General features: G+C 43.6%; 1 protein-coding gene across 1 annotated transcript in view; it reads right to left on the bottom strand.

The window, feature by feature from the left end:
- LOC135547376 (collagen alpha-2(IV) chain-like) overlaps window positions 1-24,287 on the bottom strand; it is a 113,988-nt gene that overhangs the window by 54,529 nt on the left and 35,172 nt on the right. The window contains exon 4 of the mRNA XM_064976353.1: window positions 8,796-8,876. Coding sequence (XP_064832425.1) covers window positions 8,796-8,876 — 81 coding nt within the window. The remainder of the gene's footprint in view (window positions 1-8,795; window positions 8,877-24,287) is intronic.

The raw sequence follows: 24,287 nt of genomic DNA on the forward strand, positions 1-24,287 counted from the left end.
TCCAGACTGTTCAAATATTCCATCCCTATGGAGACAGAGAAGTTGACGACGGGCGAGAGCACGGGATTTGGTATGTATATATGGCCCTTGTTTCATGGAACAAGGAAATCATGCCATTTATAGACACGCAAACACACACTGTAAACACCAAGGAATTTTTTAACTCAAATGCCTTTAGTAAGTTTAACTCAAAGTATTTGAAAAGCCATTATTACTTCAAATGTGTATGTGGTACTGACTCAAAACTAAATGAGAAGTCACATCAACTGCATTTTTAAAAGTTAAGATAACAAAGGTACTTTTTACCGAGCATACTCTACTGCAGGTTGATTTTTTAAAATAGTTTTTAATATCTGTGTTTTTGTATGTACATTAAGTGACTGATTCATCTTATGCAACACAAAGATAAACAACGTGTCCAAAGTCCTCAAGCTGGGCGAGCAGCTGAGTCTTTTTTAATGTAATCCGTATTTTCAGGAGGCATGGTTTATTTGGGGTGTGGCTTTCAGATAGATCTTATTGACCACCTGTGAGAGTAAATGTCATTCCTCTTCAACATGTTTATATATAGTTCTACACCTTCTGGAATATTATGATTATTTATTACATATTATAATAAGGTATGCCACCTTATTGCGTCCCGAGAAAGGGATTTACAGAGGTTTTTAGGGAATTCATACATTTCTGTAAACCTCATCAAAGCAAAAATGTCATATCTTAACATGTGATAACTATACAACAGAACAGATGAACGGGCATGACATTTACTTTCGGGTGGCTAAAAAGAAAGCCACAGCCCTACTAATCCACGCTTCCAGTCTTTTCATCTGACCCTCTGGGTCATATCTCAATAACCCAGCACCCATAACCCAGCACAAGAACCCAACATTGCTCTTTTTAAAGTAAATAACCCAACTAAGTGACCCATGCCTGCAATCCAGCAGTTGGATCAACCAAACAACACAGCATTTTTTTTTGTGTGGCGCTGGACTGCCAGTTAGGGGGAGTGATGAGCTCTACAGCAGAGTCTCACAACTCAATCGCTGGTTGAAAACTGTTTTCTGCCCCTCCGAAAAGTTAGAATTTGTAGATAATTGGCCCTCTTTTTGGGACTCACCCACAAACAGGACCAAGCCTGACCTGCTGAGGAGTGACGGACTCCATCCAAGCTGGAGGGGTGCTCTCATCTTATCTACCAACATAGACAGGGCTCTAACTCCTCTAGCTCCACAATGAAATAGGGTGCAGGCCAGGCAACAGGCTGTTAGCCAGCCTGCCAGCATAGTGGAGTCTGCCACTAGCATAGTCAGTGTAGTCAGCTCAGCTATTACCATTGAGACCGTGTCTGTGCCTCGACCTAGGTTGCGCAAAACTAAACATGGCGGTGTTCGCCTTAGCAATCTCACTAGGATAAAGACCACCTCCATTCCTGTCATTATTGAAAGAGATCATGATACCTCACATCTCAAAATAGGGCTACTTAATGTTAGATCCCTTACTTCAAAGGCAATTATAGTCAATGAACTAATCACTGATCATAATCTTGATGTGATTGGCCTGACTGAAACATGGCTTAAGCCTGATGAATTTACTGTGTTAAATGAGGCCTCACCTCCTGGCTACACTAGTGACCATATCCCCCGTGCATCCCGCAAGGCGGAGGTGTTGCTAACATTTACGATAGCAAATTTCAATTTACAAAAAAAAAAATGACGGTCTTTTGAGCTTCTAGTCATGAAATCTATGCAGCCTACTCAATCACTTTTTATAGCTACTGTTTACAGGCCTCCTGGGTCATATACAGCGTTCCTCACTGAGTTCCCTGAATTCCTATCGGACCTTGTAGTCATAGCAGATAATATTCTAATCTTTGGTGACTTTAATATTCACATGGAAAAGTCCACAGACCCACTCCAAAAGGCTTTCGGAGCCATCATCGACTCAGTGGGTTTTGTCCAACATGTCTCTGGACCCACTCACTGTCACAGTCATACGCTGGACCTAGTTTTGTCCCATGGAATAAATGTTGTGGATCTTAATGTTTTTCCTCATAATCCAGGACTATCGGACCACCATTTTATTACGTTTGCAATTGCAACAAATAATCTGCTCAGACCCCAACCAAGGAACATCAAAAGTCGTGCTATAAATTCACAGACAACACAAAGATTCCTTGATGTCCTTCCAGATTCCCTCTGTCTACCCAATGACACCAGAGGACAAAAATCAGTTAACCACCTAACTGAGGAACTCAATTTAACCTTGCGCAATACCCTAGATGCAGTTGCACCCCTAAAAACTAAAAACATTTCTCATAAGAAACTAGCTCCCTGGTACACAGAAAATACCCGAGCTCTGAAGCAAGCTTCCAGAAAATTGGAACGGAAATGGCGCCACACCAAACTGGAAGTCTTCCGTCTAGCTTGGAAAGACAGTACCGTGCAGTACCGAAGAGCCCTTACTGCTGCTCGATCATCCTATTTTTCTAACTTAATTGAGGACAATAAGAACAATCCAAAATTCCTTTTTGATACGGTCGCAAAGCTAACTAAAAAGCAGCATTCCCCAAGAGAGGATGACTTTCACTTTAGCAGTGATAAATTCATGAACTTCTTTGAGGAAAAAATTATGATTATTAGAAAGCAAATTACAGACTCCTCTTTAAATCTGCGTATTCCTTCAAAGCTCAGTTGTCCTGAGTCTGCACAACTCTGCGTGGACCTAGGATCAAGAGAGACGCTCAAGTGTTTTAGTACTATATCTCTTGACACAATGATGAAAATAATCATGGCCTCTAAACCTTCAAGCTGCTTACTGGACCCTATTCCAACTAAACTACTGAAAGAGCTGCTTCCTGTGCTTGGCCCTCCTATGTTGAACATAATAAACGGCTCTCTATCCACCGGATGTGTACCAAACTCACTAAAAGTGGCAGTAATAAAGCCTCTCTTGAAAAAGCCAAACCTTGACCCAGAAAATATAAAAAACTATCGGCCTATATCGAATCTTCCATTCCTCTCAAAAATCTTAGAAAAGGCTGTTGCTCAGCAACTCACTGCCTTCCTGAAGACAAACAATGTATATGAAATGCTTCAGTCTGGTTTTAGACCCCATCATAGCACTGAGACGGCACTTGTGAAGGTGGTAAATGACATTTTAATGGCATCGGACCAGGCTCTGCATCTGTCCTCGTGCTCCTAGACCTTAGTGCTGCTTTTGATACCATCGATCACCACATTCTTTTGGAGAGATTGGAAACCCAAATTGGTCTACACGGACAAGTTCTGGCCTGGTTTAGATCTTATCTGTCGGAAAGATATCAGTTTGTCTCTGTGGATGGTTTGTCCTCTGACAAATCAACTGTAAATTTCGGTGTTCCTCAAGGTTCCGTTTTAGGACCGCTGTTGTTTTCACTATATATTTTACCTCTTGGGGATGTTATTCGAAAACATAATGTTAACTTTCACTGCTATGCGGATGATACACAGCTGTACATTTCAATGAAACATGGTGAAGCCCCAAAATTGCCCTCGCTAGAAGCATGTGTTTCAGACATAAGGAAGTGGATGGCAGCAAACTTTCTACTTTTAAACTCGGATAAAACAGAGATGCTTGTTCTAGGTCCCAAGAAACAAAGAGATCTTCTGTTGAATCTGACAATTAATCTTAATGGTTGTACAGTCATCTCAAATAAAACTGTGAAGGACCTCGGCGTTACTCTGGACCCTGATCTCTCTTTTGAAGAACATATCAAGACCATTTCAAGGACAGCTTTTTTCCATCTACGTAACATTGCAAAAATCAGAAACTTTCTGTCCAAAAATGATGCAGAAAAATTAATCCATGCTTTTGTCACTTCTAGGTTAGACTACTGCAATGCTCTACTTTCCGGCTACCCGGATAAAGCACTAAATAAACTTCAGTTAGTGCTAAATACGGCTGCTAGAATCCTGACTAGAACCAAAAAATTTGATCATATTACTCCAGTGCTAGCCTCCTTACACTGGCTTCCTGTCAAAGCAAGGGCTGATTTCAAGGTTTTACTGCTAACCTACAAAGCATTGCATGGGCTTGCTCCTACCTATCTCTCTGATTTGGTCCTGCCGACCTACACGTACGCTACGGTCACAAGACGCAGGCCTCCTAATTGTCCCTAGAATTTCTAAGCAAACAGCTGGAGGCAGGGCTTTCTCCTATAGAGCTCCATTTTTATGGAACGGTCTGCCTACCATGTCAGAGACGCAAACTCGGTCTCAACCTTTAAGTCTTTACTGAAGACTCATCTCTTCAGTGGGTCATATGATTGAGTGTAGTCTGGCCCAGGAGTGGGAAGGTGAACGGAAAGGCTCTGGAGCAACGAACCACCCTTGCTGTCTCTGCCTGGCCGGTTCCCCTCTTTCCACTGGGATTCTCTGCCTCTAACCCTATTACAGGGGCTGAGTCAATGCCGTCCCTGGACGTCACCTGAGTGGGTTGATTCACTGATGTGGTCATCCTGTCTGGGTTGGCGCCCCCCCTTGGGTTGTGCCGTGGCGGAGATCTTTGCGGGCTATACTCAGCTTTGTCTCAGGATGGTAAGTTGGTGGTTGAAGATCCCTCCAGTGGTGTGGGGGCTGTGCTTTGGCAAAGTGGGTGGGGTTATATCCTTCCTGTTTGGCCCTGTCCGGGGTGTCCTCGGGTGGGGCCACAGTGTCTCCTGACCCCTCCTGTCTCAGCCTCCAGTATTTATGCTGCAGTAGTTTATGTGTCGGGGGGCTGGGGTCAGTTTGTTATATCTGGAGTACTTATCCTGTCCAATTCGGTGTCCTGTGTGAATCAGTGTGCGTTCTCATTCTCTCCTTCTCTCTCTCGGAGGACCTGAGCCCTAGGACCATGCCCCAGGACTACCTGACATGATGACTCCTTGCTGTCCCCAGTCCACCTGGCCGTGCTGCTGCTCCAGTTTCAACTGACCTGAGCCCTAGGACCATGCCCCAGGACTACTTGACATGATGACTCCTTGCTGTCCCCAGTCCACCTGGCCGTGCTGCTGCTCCAGTTTCAACTGTTCTGCCTTATTATTATTCGACCATGCTGGTCATTTATGAACATTTGAACATCTTGGCCATGTTCTGTTATAATCTCTACCCGGCACAGCCAGAAGAGGACTGGCCACCCCACATAGCCTGGTTCCTCTCTAGGTTTCTTCCTAGGTTTTGGCTTTTCTAGGGAGTTTTTCCTAGCCACCGTGCTTCTACACCTGCATTGCTTGCTGTTTGGGGTTTTAGGCTGGGTTTCTGTACAGCACTTTGAGATATCAGCTGATGTACGAAGGGCTATATAAATAAATTTGATTTGATTTGATTTGATTTGACTGCACTCAACTGGACTAGGGCCTCTGGCCTAGAGGCTTTTGGTTTAATTTGTCCTTCAAAAGTCAAAATACCTCTCAAATATCCATACCTTGTAATCACCAACCTGCTATAGACACAAGTACATCATCTATTTTTGGGCTTGTCAAACCCTGCACATGCATTTGTCAACACTTTATAGACTTATGGACACAAACACTTTGTTTATTACCCCGTTTTTTGGACTGGCATTACAAGATACAACCCACAATAGCTGACTATGAAACAACTATGCGCTTGTATCAGTGCCTAGTGGAGTGTGATATTTTCTTGAACGCCCTCTGCGTATAAAACCCTCCACAGTCTGCCAGGGGGAGTGGGCGACAGGAGTAGAGAACAACCCTGCCAAATCACTTCTCTGCCCGATGCTAAACAGCCATGAAATTACCATCTCTGGAACAAAACTTTCCCTCACACAATCAACTCCTCTCTCTGCTCTCTGTCAGTCTCTCCTTCCTGAGAAACCACAGCCTCTGTTTTTCCTACAATAACGAGTTCTGGAGGAGATGTCAACAAGCTGAAGGACCATGGCGTTTTGGGAGATTAGGGTTGTTAGGGTTGTTAGATTAGGGTAGTTCCTCAGTGTAGTCATCACACAGATGTCAGACCGATGAATAGGAGAAAGTGTTGGTCGATGCCCTTCTACAACTGCATTGCCACATCCACATAGTGTCGAGCAGCCGTAAACACAGAACAATGCATGAATATGATCGACCCCTGGGAGGTGTTGATATTTGCGAGGTCGCCAGTTAAGCCGCAGACAACTGTCATCCATTCTGAAACGATGTGGTCCAACTCCTGCCAATCCAGGGGTTTATCAATCGCCAGCAAAAAAACGTGATGAGTCCACTGCTGCATTATATAACAACCCCGAGAGAGATAGATAGATGGAGGGAGAGGGATATAGGGAGAGATAGAAGATAGAAACAATAGATGGAGGTAGAGAGAAATAGATAGATGGAGGGGGAGGGGGGATATAGGGAGAGAGAGAGATAGATGGAGGGAGAGGGATATAGGGAGAGAGATAGAAGATAGAAACAATAGATGGAGGTAGAGAGAGAGAGATAGATAGATGAGGGAGAGGGATATAGAGAGAGAGATAGATAGATGGAGGGAGAGGGATATAGGGAGAGAGATAGAAGATAGAAACAATAGATGGAGGTAGAGAGAGAGAGAGAGAGAGGAAGACAAAGAAAGACAGAGCGAGAGAAAGAGAAGGACAGACATTTGGGAGGAGAATCTTTTCTGTTTGGTTCATGGACTAATCCATCAACCTGATGAGCAGAATATGTGGATTTGGCTTCGTGGTCTAGAAAATGTAAGGTGCAAATATGAAAGCAAAAAAAGAGTCAAACAAAAGACAAAACAAATTTAGAAAATAAACGAGGATTGTGAAAACAGACTATTGCCATTTTAGGATATTCAAACAAAATAGCAGGCCAAACCTGCTATCCCACCTCATATAAACATTAGAGGACTCAGCACGAGTGTTTATAATGTTAAACACAAATTAATAATTTCCCAATATACAGTATACACTTAGTACCTTTTTCTCTATCTAGATTCTAGAACTTTAAAGGGATCTTTGGCTGTCCCCATAGGACAACCCTTTGAATAACTGTTTTTGGCTCCAGGTAGAACGCTTTTGGTTCCAGATAGAACCCTTTTGGGTTCCATGTAGAACCATTTCCACAGAGGCTTCTCCTATGGGGACAGCCGAAAAACCCTTTTGGAACCTAAAAGAGTGTAACTCGGTCTACTGAATGTGTGAATGTGAGGGTGTGAGAATAGGGAGTGATAGAGACCAGAGGATGTTTTTCTTTTGTTTGCTGCAACAAAGGTCAGGGGAACAACATTCCAAGATGCCAACTAGGGAGATATCCCCTCTTACAGCCTTGGAGAGAGAGAGAGACAGCGAGCGAGAGCGAGAGAGTGAGAAAACATAGACGGTCTGACCCTCACTCACAAGGCCTTCACATCCTTAAAAGCTGTGGAATGTTCTTCCTTTCTCTCCCATCTACTCCTCCTTATGGGGTTTCCTTTAACCACGGTGACCGTAAAGGTCAGAGGCATACTGTAAAGTCGACCCGGTAAATTCCCAAGTCCCAACACAGCCGGGTCAGACTACAATTCCCTCAAGCCACATTCTTTTCTTTTTAAGAACTCACGAACAAAGCATTCTTCTTCTCACTGGCCCTGTGTTTTATGAACGGAATAACTTTGTCCTTGTGGTTTAACGTCACATAAAGGTTGAACTGGGGGGTTAACAGGGGGGGTTAACAGTTCCTATGAGAATACTTTGAAGATGAGTGGGAAAGAACCAAACTGGGCACTGAGCACATTGTAGGAGATACTACACAGCCTTTGATCAGCTGATTTATGAGTGAAATCTTTGGTTTCAATACTTAGCATTTCTTTGTCTGAGTTTAAGCATGCACGGTAACAAGGGCTCTGTTTGAATACAACTCTTCCCATATTATCAGTTAGACACTGTGCCCCCTGTGACTTTCTAGCTGGTCTCCATGGTAATCGCCCACCCTCACTCCTAAGAGATAACACACACACAAACCGTCAAGGGGATATCAAAGCTAAATGCCAATAAGTGATTGGTTCCTCTTACAGATCCTCTCTCCTTTTGGTTTATTGTGAAGCCTCTCTGTCTCTCCCTCTTGGTCCATTATGTTATTATGAACCTGGTGTTTAGTGTTTCACTTCCTCCCTGCATTCACAACATCTGTCATGGATCTCTCCCACTCTCCTCCCCACCTCACCCCCACTCTTCTCCCCACCTCTCCCCCTATCTCTTCCCCACCTCACCCCCTACCTCCCCCTATCTCTTCCCCACCTCACCTCACCCCCTATCTCCTCCCCACCTCACCCCTATCTCCTCCCCACCTCACCCCCTATCTCCTTCCCACCTCACCCCCTATCTCCTCCCCAAATCTCTTCCTTTCCTCTGTTCCTGTCCTTCCTCTCCTCCATTTTACTGACAGGCCCTGACCCTCTAGAGGAGGGTCCAGTTTGCCACCCACCCACCCCCTCTCTTTACTGTTAAGTTAATGGTGTGAGTTTCACCACTTTCCCTAACAGCATGTGTGGTGAGGTGATAAAGACATGAGACAAAGAGGTTGGACAATAGCCCATTAGTAGATATACAGGGAGTCAAACAGTAATGGGTCTGAGTTCATGTGTTACGCAGATAGAGAGGTCCATATTGATGAAGGTCTGGTTGGGTGTTATCACAGTTGCACTGTTATGGTCCTTTCATACCTCCTGAATAGCCAATGAATACCTTCATTATAGGTATAGAGTTGAGGAGAGTTGTGTAGAGATGGAGATAGAGCTGGGGGCACATAGTGTTGTATAGGGGTTAGACAGCCAAACAGTGAAGAAAATATGACTTACCCTGGCGCCCTTCTCAGGGAAACATTTGCATCCTCCGCTGCAGTCTCTTCCTCCACATGGCCCATTGTGCTTCTTACCACCCTGGAGAACATAACACAGAGTACTGGGTTAGAGACAACAAAACAATATCATGATAACTCACCACATGAGCGGAATACAGTTATGACCGCAAAATATACTGTATATCAAACCCAAGGAACAATTTGTTAATGTGTAGCTTACAGGTGCTCTATGGTATATGGATGTGAATAGTTGAACAGGCATGTCACTTAATTGTACACAGCAGTCTATATAGTCATAGGATATTCTGTGCTGTGAATGTTGTATATATATCTATAAATATTTATAAAATGCAGAACTGTCTGTGTGTGTATCGCGTGGTTGTACACTGTCTGTATAGACTAGTTGCCTGACTGGCGGGTCATTGCATGACTGCGTATAATGGTCTGAGTGCTGTCGGGGATGTGTACTTTATACTGGTCTGTGGGTTTTATAGTGGTTCATATGACTCATTTCAGCCATTAACAACCGTCGACTTCCAGCCATTAACCCCCCTGGACTTCCAGCCATTAATTAATTTTAACCTCCCTGGACTTCCAGCCATTAACCCCCCTGGACTTCCAGCCATTACCTCCCCCCCCTGGACTTCCAGCCATTAACCCCCCTGGACTTCCAGCCATTAACCCCCTGGACTTCCAGCCATTAATTCATTTTAATCTCCCTGGACTTCCAGCCATTAACCCCCCTGGACATACAGCCACTAACCGCCCTGGACTTCCAGCCATTAACCCCCCTGGACTTCCAGCCATTAACCCCCCCTGGACATACAGCCATTAACCCCCCTGGACTTCCAGCCATTAACCCCCTGGACTTCCAGCCATTAACCCCCCTGGACGTCCAGCCATTAACCCCCTGGACTTCCAGCCATTAACCCCCTGGACGTCCAGCCATTAATCCCCCTGGACTTCCAGCCATTAACCCCGTCGACTTCCAGCCATTAACCCCCCTGGACGTCCAGCCATTAACCCCCCTGGACGTCCAGCCATTAACCCCCCTGGACTTCCAGCCATTAACCCCTGTCGACTTCCAGCCATTAACCCCCCTGGACGTCCAGCCATTAACCCCCCTGGACTTCCAGCCATTAACCCCCTGGACTTCCAGCCATTAATTCATTTTAATCTCCCTGGACTTCCAGCCATTAACCCCCCTGGACATACAGCCACTAACCGCCCTGGACGTCCAGCCATTAACCCCCCTGGACGTCCAGCCATTAATCCCCTAGACTGATATCTTTATTCTGACAGTGAGAATGGGCTTGTGAAAAATCCCCAGACTCCCTTAGAGACGTTAGGCTGCATACCAGTACTACTACAACAGGGCAGCCTGTGCGGGACTGGACACAAACACGGACAAAACTATGACCAGAGGTCAGTGTGGACATGTCACATGACACGATCAAAGACAGAAGTCCCGTAGCTTATGGTGGGTAATATTTATACATTATTAGCTCAAAACAATGAATCTGTTAAAAAAAAGGTTAATTAGTGGGTGATGGTTATTTCAAACGAACTGTGGGGACAAAAAAGCACAGGCTACATTGCCCCATCCCCCACTAATCTGACTGTGGTAGTGGGTGGTGGATGCCTAGTCTCCCTTATGGCTCAGTTCAGGACCCTACACTGTACATACACCATAGACATACAGGAAAGTATTCAGACCCCTTAACTTTTCCACATTTTGTTACGTTACAGCCTTATTCTAAAATGGATTAAATAGTCCCTCCCCCCATCAATTTACACACAATACAAAGCAAAAACAGGTTTTTACTATTTTTGTATTAAAAACAAAAAACTGAAATATCACATTTACATAAGTATTCAGACCCTTTACTCAGTACTTTGTTGAAGCGCCTTTGGCAGCGATTACAGCATCAAGTCTTCTTGGGTATGACACTACAAGCTTGGCACACCTGTATTTGGGGAGTTCTCCCATTCTTCTCTGCAGATCCTCTCAAGCTCAGTCAGGTTGGATGGGGAGTGTCGCTGCACAGCTATTTTCAGGTCTCTCCAGAGATGTTTGATCGGGTTCAAGTCCAGGCTCTGGCTGGGTCACTCAAGGACATTCAGAGACTTGTCCCGAAGCCACTCCTGCGTCGTCTTGGCTGTGTGCTTAGGGTTGTTGTCCTGTTGGAAGGTGAACCTTCGCCCCAATCCTGAGCGCTCTGGAGCAGGTTTTCATTAAGGATCTCTCTGTAATTTGCTCCGTTTATTTTTCCCTCGATCCTGACTAATCTCCCAGTCCCTTCCGCTGAAAAACATCCCCACAGCATGATGCTGCCACCAACATGCTTCACTGTAGGGATGGTGCCAGGTTTTCTCCAGACGTGACGCTTGGCATTCAATCTTGGTTTAATCAGACCAGAGCATCTTGTTTCTCATGGTCTGAGAGTCTTTAGGTGCCTATTGGCAAACTCCAAGAGAGCTGTCATGTGTCTTTTACTGAGGAATGGCTTCCATCTGGCCACTCTACCATAAAAGCCTGATTGGTGGAGTGCTGTAAAGATGGTTGTCCTTCTGGAAGGTTCTCCCATCTCCACAGAGGAACTCTAGAGCTCTGTCAGACTGACCATCAGGTGCTTGGTCACCTCCCTTACCAAGGCCGTTCTCCCCCGATTGCTCAATGCTGAAGACATTTTTTGGTACCCTTCCCCAGATCTGTGCCATCTCTGACATGCACTGTCAACTGTGGGACCTTATATAGACAGGTGTGTGCATTTCCAAATCATGTCAAATCAATAGAATTTACCAATCAAGTTGTAGAAACATCTCAAGGATGATCAATGGAAACAGGATGCACCTGAGCTCAATTTGGAGTTTCATAGCAAAGGGTCTGAATACTTATGTAAATAAAGTATTTCTGTTTTTTTTTATACATTTGCAGAAATGTCGAAAAACCTGTTTTCTCTTCCTCATTATGGGGTATTGTGTGTAGATTGCTCTCTATTTAAAAAATAAATACATTTTAGAGTAAGGCTGTAACGTAACAAAAATGTGGAAAAAGTCAAGGTGTCTGAATGCTTTCGGGAGGCACTGTAATGGAAAAGAGATGTTTTATGTTTCTGGACGATGCACCATGCTGCCTTGTTGAAAACATGACCGGGTGGCGCAGGTTACTGTTTGATTTGAGAAGGGCGCTCCTCCCTCACCGCTTTTGCCGTTTACGTCAAGGGCCATAGACTGGTGACCCCGCAGCTCAGCATAATCCAATATGCCCATTGAGTCCATAGTGGACCATGCAAGGAGTCTCTAAGGCTGGTTTATCTTCTGACATCATTGGACTGTGTCCTCCTACACCCCCCACCTACACAGTTACACCAGGGCCTGCTGAGACAGCAATCGTCAGCCTCAATCCCTCAACCCCCCTTTCAAAAAACTCCTAAAACGGTCACTTTATGTCCTCAGCAACACAAAGTGGCAGATCTGGACTGGCAAGAATTGTCCCTCATTACTGCGACACAACATGTTAGGCACTGATCTGACAAAGAGCACATTGAGACCCTCCCCGGGCGCACAAAGAGTCTTTCACCATGCAGACGACGTCCTTTCACGATCCCTATCTGCCCCACCACAAAGGACCTTGTTCTCGTCCCCTATGGAATGCATGGGGCTCAATTTCCTCTCTAACTGGCTGTATCTATCTGAGGATCTGTGAATCGAAAGGAAACCCGTCTTTAGCAGACCATAGAGCTGCAGTAGAGCCATAGTGTGGGAAGGAATAGCCCAGAAGGAATCATTGCTGAATGGTAGGCCTACACCAAAGACTGGACTTGAGACAGTGTCATTAAAATCTATATTCCACCTGCTTTTAAAGATCAAAACAACCTGAACTGGCTTTCACTACTTGGCAACCTTTCCTTAATCTGCACAGACATTACAGGACTGGACAGGTGAAAGCATATCTGGTAGTCAACCAGCATCCTCCATATTGCTTCCATCCAACCTGTATTCTCGCACCAGTACAGGTGCAGCAGAGGAAGCCACGTCAGACTATTGGGATGGAGCCTTGCTGAGATGTGACATCACAGAGGCATTGCGTGAATCGCCTGGACAGTGGACTGGAAAACCCCACAAGCTACACAATAGGATAATATCACTTCCGGACAGACACAAAGGACAAAGACGTTTCACATCCAAAAAAGGACAAAAACATAACATGTGCCTGTGGAATCCATTTGGGTTTGCTGTTTGGCCTAAAATAGTTGATGATTATTTCAGCTGAAGACAATGATATTGTGTTACAGTACATCCTGCCCCATCACAACAACCTGCACTTTCCGACATCACCTTTTCCAGGCGCTACACTAATTACCTAAACATCCTTCATAGCATAGCGAGGGGGTGCTTAGGGGCGGCTTGGAGGCTTATAACATGGTCCTGTCCATGAAGTCAATGGTTAATCGAGTTAGTGATCAACTATTCACATCAAATGAAAACGTGATTTATTCATTTCATAGACTTGCAACTGGGTCAACCAAAGGAGGTCAAAGGTCAATTGAATTAATTAGTTCACAAGACACAAACCACAAAGGTATTTAATTTCCTCTCCATTTGTTCTCTCTATCCTCACTCCTGTTCCTAGAGGAAGTACCAAGTGTGGAGGCTTTTGTCATAGCCCAGCACTAACACTTTTACTTCAGCTAGCTAAGCATGGTCTTGAGGATTAGTTGATTGGGTTGGGACAAAGGCCAGCATACACTGCAGCTGTCCAGAACCAGCGTTCCCAGCTCTCCAGAACCAGCGTTCCCGGCTCTCCAGAACCAGCGTTCCCAGACATGAAGCCAGACGTCTTCCTAGAATGTTGTCCCTGAACAGTTGATGAGACCAGACCACCCACGTACCCAACACACCAGCTGAGGCTTTGGCTCAGGGACAAGCACTTGGATTATTACCATTTATCTGACACCTACAGTATTTAAAGCCATTGGGCCAGAGGACCAAGTCCCTGTCTCGTCAGTGACCTAATGAACAATGGAACCAAACTCAACACTATTGCAGTGTGCAGGACAGCCAGGGTGACAGAGGAAAGCTTCAGAAAGACTGCCTCACACGAAGAGCCAAGATGGAGGACGGAATGGTAATCTGTATGACTCTATGTCTGTGGAGTGTAAAACATAAAACTTCAGACCTCCTATGTTAATGTACAGTAACTCTCATATAAAAATTGACATGATGAATTGAGACAGGATCTAATCCGTCTTCTCCCCTATTCTGAATGACTTGGACAGTCTGGGACTGCTATAGTGAATGGCTGAGCTATAGTTTCAGTGCCTATCCTGTTTGTTTCTAGGAAACCCAACATGACAAGCACCAAAGGGAATCCAATAAGAGAGACTGTATAATCTGTAAAAACTTTTGTAGTTGTCTCTGTGGCTTTCCAATGTTAATTATCTTTCATGTTTCATGCTCAGAACTGGCTCGACTCTGTTGTCCGCGAGACCCTTCATGGTCACAACCATCTACTCTCTGTGGGCTGTCTGATCAGAACACATGCATGAAAATTGGAACCATGTGAACGGCAGGTCTGTGGCACTTAAATCCAGCACTCTATGGGACTATGTTTTGACCAGGGCGATATCTAAAAGTCTAAAGAGCATGACTGTGACAAAACACAAAAATAAAATAAAATGGAAAACGTTCCCATATTTCTGAATCCAGAATATTCCAGACATTGACCGCAACAATAAACAAACAGTCAGACATGCTGTCTTACATGGGAATGAGACAAAAAAAAGAGAGTCTGGGATAAATTAGACAGACATCACACACCTACACACACACACTGTCAAACTGTGATGTATTTATTTTTTGGGACATGCCTACAACTTCTTGTATAAAAACACATCTGTCTAGTTGCAGAGGTGGTGCACATCGTAACTCACCCAGATAAGCGTTACGAGCAAAGTCAATGGCTTTGTTTCCTGTACAGTCGATCTTTCCCTGAAACAGGTACCAAGAATCTCTTCCCATTGAAACACACTTCAAAGACTGTGTAACACATGATGATTTACTTTGTCTGTGCCTAAGCTATCTCTTACCATACTAAGACTGGAGAGATGTGATGTAAACTGAAGTCTACTTTAACAGGGAAAACTTGACAAAAAGTGAATTGATTTGCCACAGTTTTTGCAGTATTACTTTACTGCCTTTGTTGCAAACAGGATGTATGTTTTAGAATATTTTTTTGATGACAGCCTTCCTTCTTTTCACTCTGTAAATTAGGTTAGTATTGTGGAGTAACTACAATGTTGTTAATCCACCCTCAGTTTTCTCCTATCACAGCCATTAAACTTTGTAACTGTTTTAAAGTCACAATTGGCCTCATGGTGAAATCCCTGAGCGGTTTCCTTCCTCTCCGGCAACTGAGTTAGGAAGGACGCCTGTATCCAAAGTGTAATTAATAACTTAGCCATGCTCAAAGGGATATCCAATAGGTGCCCTTCTTTACGAGGTATTGGAAAATCTCAATGATACTTGTGGTTGAATCTGTGTTTGAAATTCAATGCTCAACTGAGGGACCTTGAGCTAATTGTATGTGTGGGGTACAGATATTAAGTAGTCATTCAAAAATAATGTTAAACATTATTATTGTACACAGAGTGAGTCCATGCAAGTTATTATGTGACTTCTTAAGCAACATTTTACTCCTCAACTTATTTAGGCTTGCCATTACAAAGGGGTTGAATATTTATTGACTCAAGAGCAGTGGTATAAAGTACTTAAGTAAAAATACTTTAAAGTATTACCTAAGTAGTTTTTTGGGGTATATGTAATTTACTTTACTATTTATATTTTTGACTACTTTTACTATATACCCCATACATTTTCATTGACACCCAAAAGTACTCGTTAAAACTGCTCTTTTCCCCGTGATTGCAAGAATTGTTGTACAATGACTTGAATGTATGTTTCCCTCCATATGGCATTCATAACTTGAATGTGCCTCGAGAGGGACATTTATCTCGCATAGAACATACAACAACCAGCTGACTAGGTAAATGGATAAACTATTCTACTGTGGGAATGTCAGATTTATCTATTTATTACTTGTTTTGTTTTCAGTTCCAACCCCAAAAGTGGAGTCTACTCATGGATTCCAAGGAAAGCCAGGCATCCCCAAAAAATGTAACAAGAAAAAATACATATACACTGAACAAAAATATAAACGCAACATGCAACAATTTCAGCAATGTTACTGAATCAGTGTTACTGATTTCCTTATACAGTAATATAAGGAAATCAGTCAATTGAAATACATTCATTATGCCCTAATTTTTGGATTTCACAGTGATATGCATCTGCTGGTCACAGACACCTTAAAAAAAGATAGAGGCTTGGATCAGAAAACCAGTCAGTATCTGGTGTGACCAAAATTTGCTTCATGCAGCGCGACACATTTCCTTTGCATAGAGTTGATCAGGCTATTGATTGTGGCCTGTGGAATGTTGTCTCACTCTTCAATGGATGAGCGAAGTTGCTGGATATTTGCGGGAACTCGAACACGCTGTCGTACACGTCGATCCAGAGCTCAATGGGTGACATGTCTGGTGAGTATGCAGGTCATGGAAGAACTGGGACATTTTCAGCTTCCAGTAATTGTGTAGAGACCCTTGCGACATGGGGCCGTGCATTATCATGCTGAAAAATGAGGCGATGGCAGCGGATGAATGGCACGACAATGGGCCTCAGGATCTCGTCACGTTATCTCTGTGCATTCAAATTGCCATCTATAAAATGCAACTGTGTTTGTTGGCTGTAGCTCATACCATAACCATACCGTCACCATGGGGCACTCTGTTCACAACGTTGACATCAGCAAACCGCTCGCACACACAATGCAATACACGCTGTCTGCCATCTGGCCGGTACAGTTGAAACCGAGATTCATCTCCAGCATGCCAGTGGCAAGCATTTGCACACTGAAGTTGATTACAACCCCAAACTGCAATCAGGTCTAAACCCTGGTAAGGACGACGAGCATACAGATGATCTTCCCTGAGACGGTTTCTGACCGTTTGCGCAGAAATTCTTTGGTTGTGCAAACCCACAGTTTCTTCAGCAGTCCGGGGGGCTGATCTCAGATGATTCAACAGGTGAAGAAGCCGGACGTGGAGGTCCTGGGCTGGAGTGGTTACACGTGGTCTGCGATTGTGAGGCAGGTTGGGCGTACTTTCAAATTCTCTAAAATGACGTTGGAGGCGGCTTTTGGTAGATATATTAACATTAAATTCTCTGGCAACAGCTCTGGTGGAAATTCATGTAGTCAGCGTTCCAATTGCATGCTCCCTCAAAACTTGAGACATCTGTGGCATTATGTTGTCTGACAAAACATTTTAGAGTGTCCTTTTATTGTCCTCAGCACAAGGTGCACCTGAGTAATGATCATACCATTTAATCAGCTTCTTGATATGCCCTACCTGTCAGCTGGATGGATTATCTTGGCGAAGGGGAAATGCTCACTAACAGGGAGGTAAACAAATGAGTGCACCACATTTTTTCAGAAATACACTTTTTGCGCGTATGGAAAATTTGGGAACTTTTTTTTCAGCTCATGAAAAATGGGACCAACACTTTAAATGCTGCGTTTATATTTTTGTTCAGTATAAAATAATGTATCTTTCCTCTCGCTGTGTTTCACAATTTTCCTTAAATTTGCAAAAAGCTAAATGTATTTCATCGGAGAAAGCATCCGAGCAAGCAAAACAGCGCCCCTCTTTTGCAGTGTGTGTAGTCCATCTATCTGATGCTGTCTGGTCAAAAAGAGTATTATATTGTTGCCGCCCTCAGCATTGAATGCAAATGAAGCCAGTTAGCTTTTGGCCTCCCTTGATGAAAAATATATAACATAAAATAGTGTCAAGGGAAGCCAGTGTAGATTTGGCCTCACACCAATCACATCACATCAAAAGAAAAAAGTAATTTACAGAAAAATTTACACTTAATTGTACATGTACAATAATTGCATCTCTTGTCGTTGTCCTCCAGTGGCTAGCTAGCTAAAATGTTCCCTTTCCTAAATTAGCCATGGATGGAGATAGGGATTTGGACTTGGCTTTACTTAATTCTCTGTACTGGCCAATGACTATAACGGCGATTATGATATAACCATACATTCATGCATTGTGCCCCTGGCCTGAGAGGATGGAAGTTCAATAGATAGATAGATAGATAGATAGTTAACTAGCTAGTCTGGTTCACCATAGCCCATGAAAGGAAGTTAAGCTAGAGAGTAAGTCCATATCAGGTCATTAATCTGTCCCACACTTACAGACTTTAGATAGAGACATATGGAGAGGAAACATAAAGATAGCTTTTTAATTTAGGGAATGACAGCTGGACTTTGGGGAGAGGACAATGACGGCATTTCTAATTAACTAATTGAATCTCCTGTTTCCACCTGTACTTTACCTTATTCTAAATAGGGGTATGTTATGTGTGATGCTCTGTGCCTTTTTTAGGATGGCTCAATGTGAATGGTGTCCTTAACCACAGATCAAGGAAAATACCTCACATCCTAGCTATACCACGAGGGCGACCCTGTATCAGTGGTTAACTTCTACCGTAAGTCTCACAAAGTGGTAGTTACATATATTCACAGATCATGACCGCCATGTCAAAACAGGCATAGAGATCAATCAACCTGAAGTGAAGGATATGACCGATATTTCTTCAAAGATGGCTTCTCATCTTACACACATGAAACGGTGAAGTGGAGCACAAATACTGTTCTCTTTGTGACTCCCCATAGCTCCAGGAGATCAGATGAACCCAGATCACAGATCAGAGAGGACAGGAGGTCAGAATCACTGTTTGATCTGCGATCGTCTGATCACCACTGACACTGTGTTCAAAGGAAACACTAGAGCAAATAACAGTAAAATACTGCTTCACTAATAACTATTGATATTCTAATATCAGTACAATATAGAGGAAATACATCGGAAGTCAGACGCAGGTAAAATATAGCTTCTCTAAGTACACCAATCTCAAACCGATCTCAGTGCCTTTGGTGTTGACGGTAACTGAATCTCCTGACTTTAAACCACAGGAAACATGACCATGAGCGGTTCAGCTTTGGTCGACCTTGCAGCACCTCATGGTCAGACTGTTTGGCGACTGTAGTTGTTCATGCTTTGTGGAGTACTGAACTTTGACTTTTAATCCCTGATCCTGGCCCAGAAGAATGTCTGATCTTACTCCACTCTACTGTTGAGTTATGGCAGGGGGCCGCAAGGGGCTGAACAGGTTGTTGTCATGGTTAAATGCTCCCAAAGCGAAGGATAAAGTTTTAATGGGCCATCAACCTTCAGATCAACTCTACAAGAGTCATAATACACGTTCTACTGAACTGAGACCAGCACTATTAGTTTATATGCAATATAATTAATTGGCATTTAATTAACTTGGAGATTGTGTTGTTCTCCCAAAGCAGCTTGCTCTCCCTTCATTAGGACTTCAAACCCAGTCTCTCCTCTTAGTTTACCTTTTTACTGTGTGTGTGTGTGTGTGTGTGTGTGTGTGTGTGTGTGTGTGTGTGTGTGTGTGTGTGTGTGTGTGTGTGTGTGTCTAGGGGGTGAAGATGGGAAGGAATGTTTGATTCAGAGAGAAGAGGAGTATGGGGGAGGAAGAGACTCCACCTGTTCACTCAATACATGCTTTATGAGATGGAATGTGACTGACCCTGTGTGTGTGTGTGTGTGTGTGTGTGTGTTGTGTGTCTAAATATGGCCAGGGTATACCACAGCAGCTGCGGTACCTCACACTAATAGATGTAGAAAAGCATGATTTTGAAAGGGACCAGTAGAAGCAAAATATAGCCCATAATATCAAAGATCCACCACCATATTTTACAGTAGGTATGGGGTTCTTTTCTGCTTATTCATCCTTATTTCGACGCCAAACCCTCTACTGGTGTGCAGTGCCGAAGAGCTCTATTTTCATGTCATCCAACAAATGTAAATGCCTTAAGTTTGCTAAAACAGCATTGGAACTTGGATTGGAACCGATACTATGGTCAGATGACATGAAAATAGAGCTGGCTATGTGATCTGGCTATGTGATCTGGCAATGTGATCTGGCTATGTGATCTGGGTATGTGATCTGGGTATGTGAACAATAATGCAGGAATCAACGGGAGTGACGTTTCTTTCACTTAACTGATGTTCAGCGATTTATGTTTCTGGCTGAAGGAGACAAATGAAATCTCTTAAATGGAAACAGGAATGTGACCCACATGTTGATGTTCTGCTTACCAGCCATGACCAATTCATTGGTAAAAACAGTACACTCCAACAGAGACTGGGCTTGTGTCAGTCAGTCAATGACTGTGAACCAAACATTCAGGTCAATCAGATGAGGTTAGTTCCATGGGTCAGAGTCTCCTAATGCAAGAGAAAGTTAGATCACCCTCTTGAATGTCAAAGATTGGAATTAAAAACCACACAGACTCAAGCACTACCTCACAAATGGCCTGTAGGGCCTGACCAAAAGGCCAATGTTACTGTGAGAAATGCCAGTAATCTTTTAGCGGGACAGAACTGTAGAGGAAGAAACAAGGTGGTATATTGTGTTTGTCTCCAGACGTTATCTCTTACATCCCCATTGCTTCTCTTGGATGTGGCACGGGAATACACATACGCAAATACACACACAAGTATGTCTTACATTTAATGACCCATATGTTGCAGATAGGGGCATGTTATGACTGAGTCTCTCTCTCTCTCTCTTTTTCCCTCAGCCTCTGTCACTTTGTCCCGGTCTCTGTTTCTGTCTCTTTTACCTCTTAGCTAACTACCTCTCTCAAATAGTGCAGTGTATAAAGTCAGAAAATCTGCTGTCTCAGCCACTGCCTGTCACCAAGGAAGTATGCCAAGGCTTGATCCTAGGCCCCACGCTCTTCTCAATTTACATCAACAACATAGCTCAGGTAGTAGGAAGCTCTCATCCATTTATATGCAGATACAGTCTTATACTCAGCTGGCCCCTCCCCAGATGTTGTACTAAATGCTCTTCAACAAAGCTTTCTTAGTGTCCAACAAGCTTTTTCTGCCCTTAACCTTGTTCTGAACACCTCCAAAACAAAGATCTTGTGGATTGGTAAGAAGAAGGCCCCTCTCCCCACAGGTGTTATTACTACCCCTGAGGGTTTAGAGCTTGAGGTGGTCACCTCATACAAGTACTTGGGAGTGTGGCTAGACAGTGCACTGTCCTTCTCTCAGCACATATTAAAGCTGCAGGCTAAAGTTAAATCTAGACTTGGTTTCCTCTATCGTAATCGCTCCTCTTTCATCCCAGCTGCCAAACTAACCCTGATTCAGCTGACCACCCTACCCATGCTAGATTAAGGAGACATAATTTATAGATCGGCAGGTAAGGGTGCTCTCAAGCGGCTAGATTTCCTTTACCATTCGGCCATCAGATTTGCCACTAATGCTCCTTATAGGACACATCACTGCACTCTATACTCCTCTGTAAACGGGTCATCTCTGTATAGCCGTCGCTTTAACCCACTGGTTAATGCTTATTTATAAAACCATCTTAGGCCTCACTTCCCCCTATCTGAGATATCTACTGCAGCCCTCATCCTCCACATACCACACCCGTTCTGCCAGTCACATTCTGTTTAAGGTCCCCAAAGCACACACCTCCCTGGGTCGCTCCTCTTTTCAGTTCGTTGCAGCTATGACTGGAACGAGCTGCAACAAGCACTCATACTGGACAGTTTTATCTCAATCTATTCATTCAAAGACGCACTCATGGACACTCTTAGTGACAGTTGTGGCTGCTTTGTGTGATGTATTGCTGTCTCTACCTTCTTGCCCTTTGTGCTGTTGTCTGTGCCCAATAATATTTGTACCATGTTTTGTCCTGCTACCATGTTGTGTTGCTACCATGTTGTTGTCATGCTGCTTCCTTGCTATGTTGTTGTCTTAGGCCTCTCTTCATGTAGTGTTGTGTTGTCTCTCTTGTTGTGATGTGTGTTTTGTCCTATATTTATATTGTATTTATTTTGAATTTTTAATCCCAGGCCCCGTCCCCGCAGGAGGCCTTTTGCATTTTGGTAGGTCGTCATTGTAGATAAGAATTTGTTCTTAACTGACTTGCCTAGTTAAATAAAGGTTCAATAAAAAAATAAAACATAAAAAGCGTATTTCTCTCTCCGAGTGTGTGTCTCATCCCAAGATCGTTTTAGATCATTTCCTTAATATATCCTCATGGGTTGTAAGTGTTCATCTGAGGCCATAGCAAATTATGGTTACTGCAGTTCACAGACATGCCTACACAATTTGAGTAACACACACATAGTACAGTATATGTGGGCTGTAAAGCAGACTTACTGGACAAGTCTTGCTGCTCAATGCTTACGTCTGTCTCTATGACTCACATAAGGGTCGTTGGAACCATTGCCCTTTCCGACCTGGACAAAAGGGACACCTACGTGAGAATGCTATTTATTGACTACAGCTCAGCATTCAACACCACAAAGCTCATCACTAAGCTAAGGACCCTGGAACTAAACTCCTCCCTCTGCAACTGGATCCTGGACTTCCTGACTGCCCCCAGATGGTAAAGGGAAGCAACAACACATCTGTCATGCTGATTCTCAACACGGGGGCCCCTCAGGGGTGTGTGCTTAGTTCCTGCTGTACTCCCACAACTAAGTGGCCAAGCACGACTAAAACACCATCATTTAGTTTGCTGACGACACAACGGTGGTAGGCCTGATCACCGACAACGATGAGCACCTAGGGTTGTAGTGGAGCGGGTTGAGAGCTTCAAGTTCCTTGGTGGCCACGTCACCAACAAACCATCATGGTCCAAACACACCAAGACAGTTGTGAAAAGTGCATGACAACACCTATTCCACCTCACGAGACTGAAAAAACTTGGCATGGGTCTTCAAATCCTCAAAACGTTATTTAACTGCACCATCGAGAGCATCACCGCCTGGAATGGCAAGCGCTTGGCATCCAACCTCAAGGCGCTACAGAGGGTAATGTGTACGGCCCAGTACATCACAGGGGCCAAGCTTCCTGCCACCTAGGACTTCTTATACCAGGCGGTGTCCCCAAAAAATTCTAAGACTCCAGTCACCCAAGTCATAGACTGTTCTCTCTGCTGCCACACGACAAGCGTTATCGGAGAACCAAGTTTAGGTCCTAAAGGCTCCTTAACAGCTTCTCCTCCCAAGCCATAAGACTGCTGAACAATTCATCAAATGGCCACCCGGACTATATACATTGACACCCCTTTGCTGCTACTCGCTGTTTATTATCTCTGCATAGTCACTTTACATGTACACATAACTAGAACCCCGCACATTGACTCAGTACTGACCAGTACCCCCTGTATATAGCCTCGTTATTATTATTTTATTGTATTACCTTTTTTTTTTACTTTAGTTTATTTAGTAAAGAGAAAGTACACTCTTAGAAAATATGTGTTTGATTTTTAACAAATCCATGTGTCTAGTTAGGGATGAAGTCAAAACCCTTGTCTTAACGCTCTGAAAAGTGAAGTAACAACTGACAGCCTGGAGTGAGCCTCAGCCAGCCAGCAGGAGGAATAAGAAACAAGAAACAAGGTAAATTGACTCAATCCGAATGAGGTGACCATTTAAGGCTAATGCGGAGCAGACACGGCAACATTTTAGCCCTGATTTACAGAAATATAATTTGTCTCAGACAAGTTTTCAAGAAGTGAGGCTAGTTAGGCAAAAAATAAATGTTGCAGAAAAAGACATTAACACAAATCAAACTGTTGGATAGCCTAGCACTGATTAGATTCCAATATGAATTATGCATCACATTGTAAACCAGCATAATGTGACTTGCAGGAAGGGTTGCAAAATTCTGTTAACATTCCCAAGTTTTCCAGCAATCCCAGTTGGAAACTTCCTAGACGTGGGAGGGAATAGGCAGAACATCTGGACTCCTTCAATCAGGGTTTCTGGGAACTTTACTGGAATTTTACAACCTCACTTGCAGGCTGATGTGGCCTATAAACCATGAGGTTCAGGCTACTCTATAAACTGGGCCTCACAATACGGCCATATAAGATATGTAATTGCCATAATAAGTCATTTAATTGACTGTCACTTCCAATACAGTCATGGGTGATAACTCTCCAATTCACTTGAAAAGGCAAGGAACACTGGGAAATGATACTGGAGGAGTGGCTTCCAGTGTGTAATTTTTGGCCACCCAGGAGTGGAAGTGTTTTACCAGTTTAACTGTCTATGGTAGAGGTACATTTTGTACTTTAACAAGGATCATATCTAACAACAGTCTGTTCTCCTCCATCTCAAATATAACATTGTATGTGTAGGTTTTCCCTGGACTGCATACATAACTAGCACTAACATGTTTCAAAAAGTATATTTTCCATGTGTAGAATTTGTTTTGTGTAAAATTTTGAATATGAAGTAATAAATTAA

The sequence above is a fragment of the Oncorhynchus masou genome, chromosome 10 (assembly GCF_036934945.1).
Source record: "Oncorhynchus masou masou isolate Uvic2021 chromosome 10, UVic_Omas_1.1, whole genome shotgun sequence".
Lineage (NCBI taxonomy): Eukaryota > Metazoa > Chordata > Actinopteri > Salmoniformes > Salmonidae > Oncorhynchus > Oncorhynchus masou.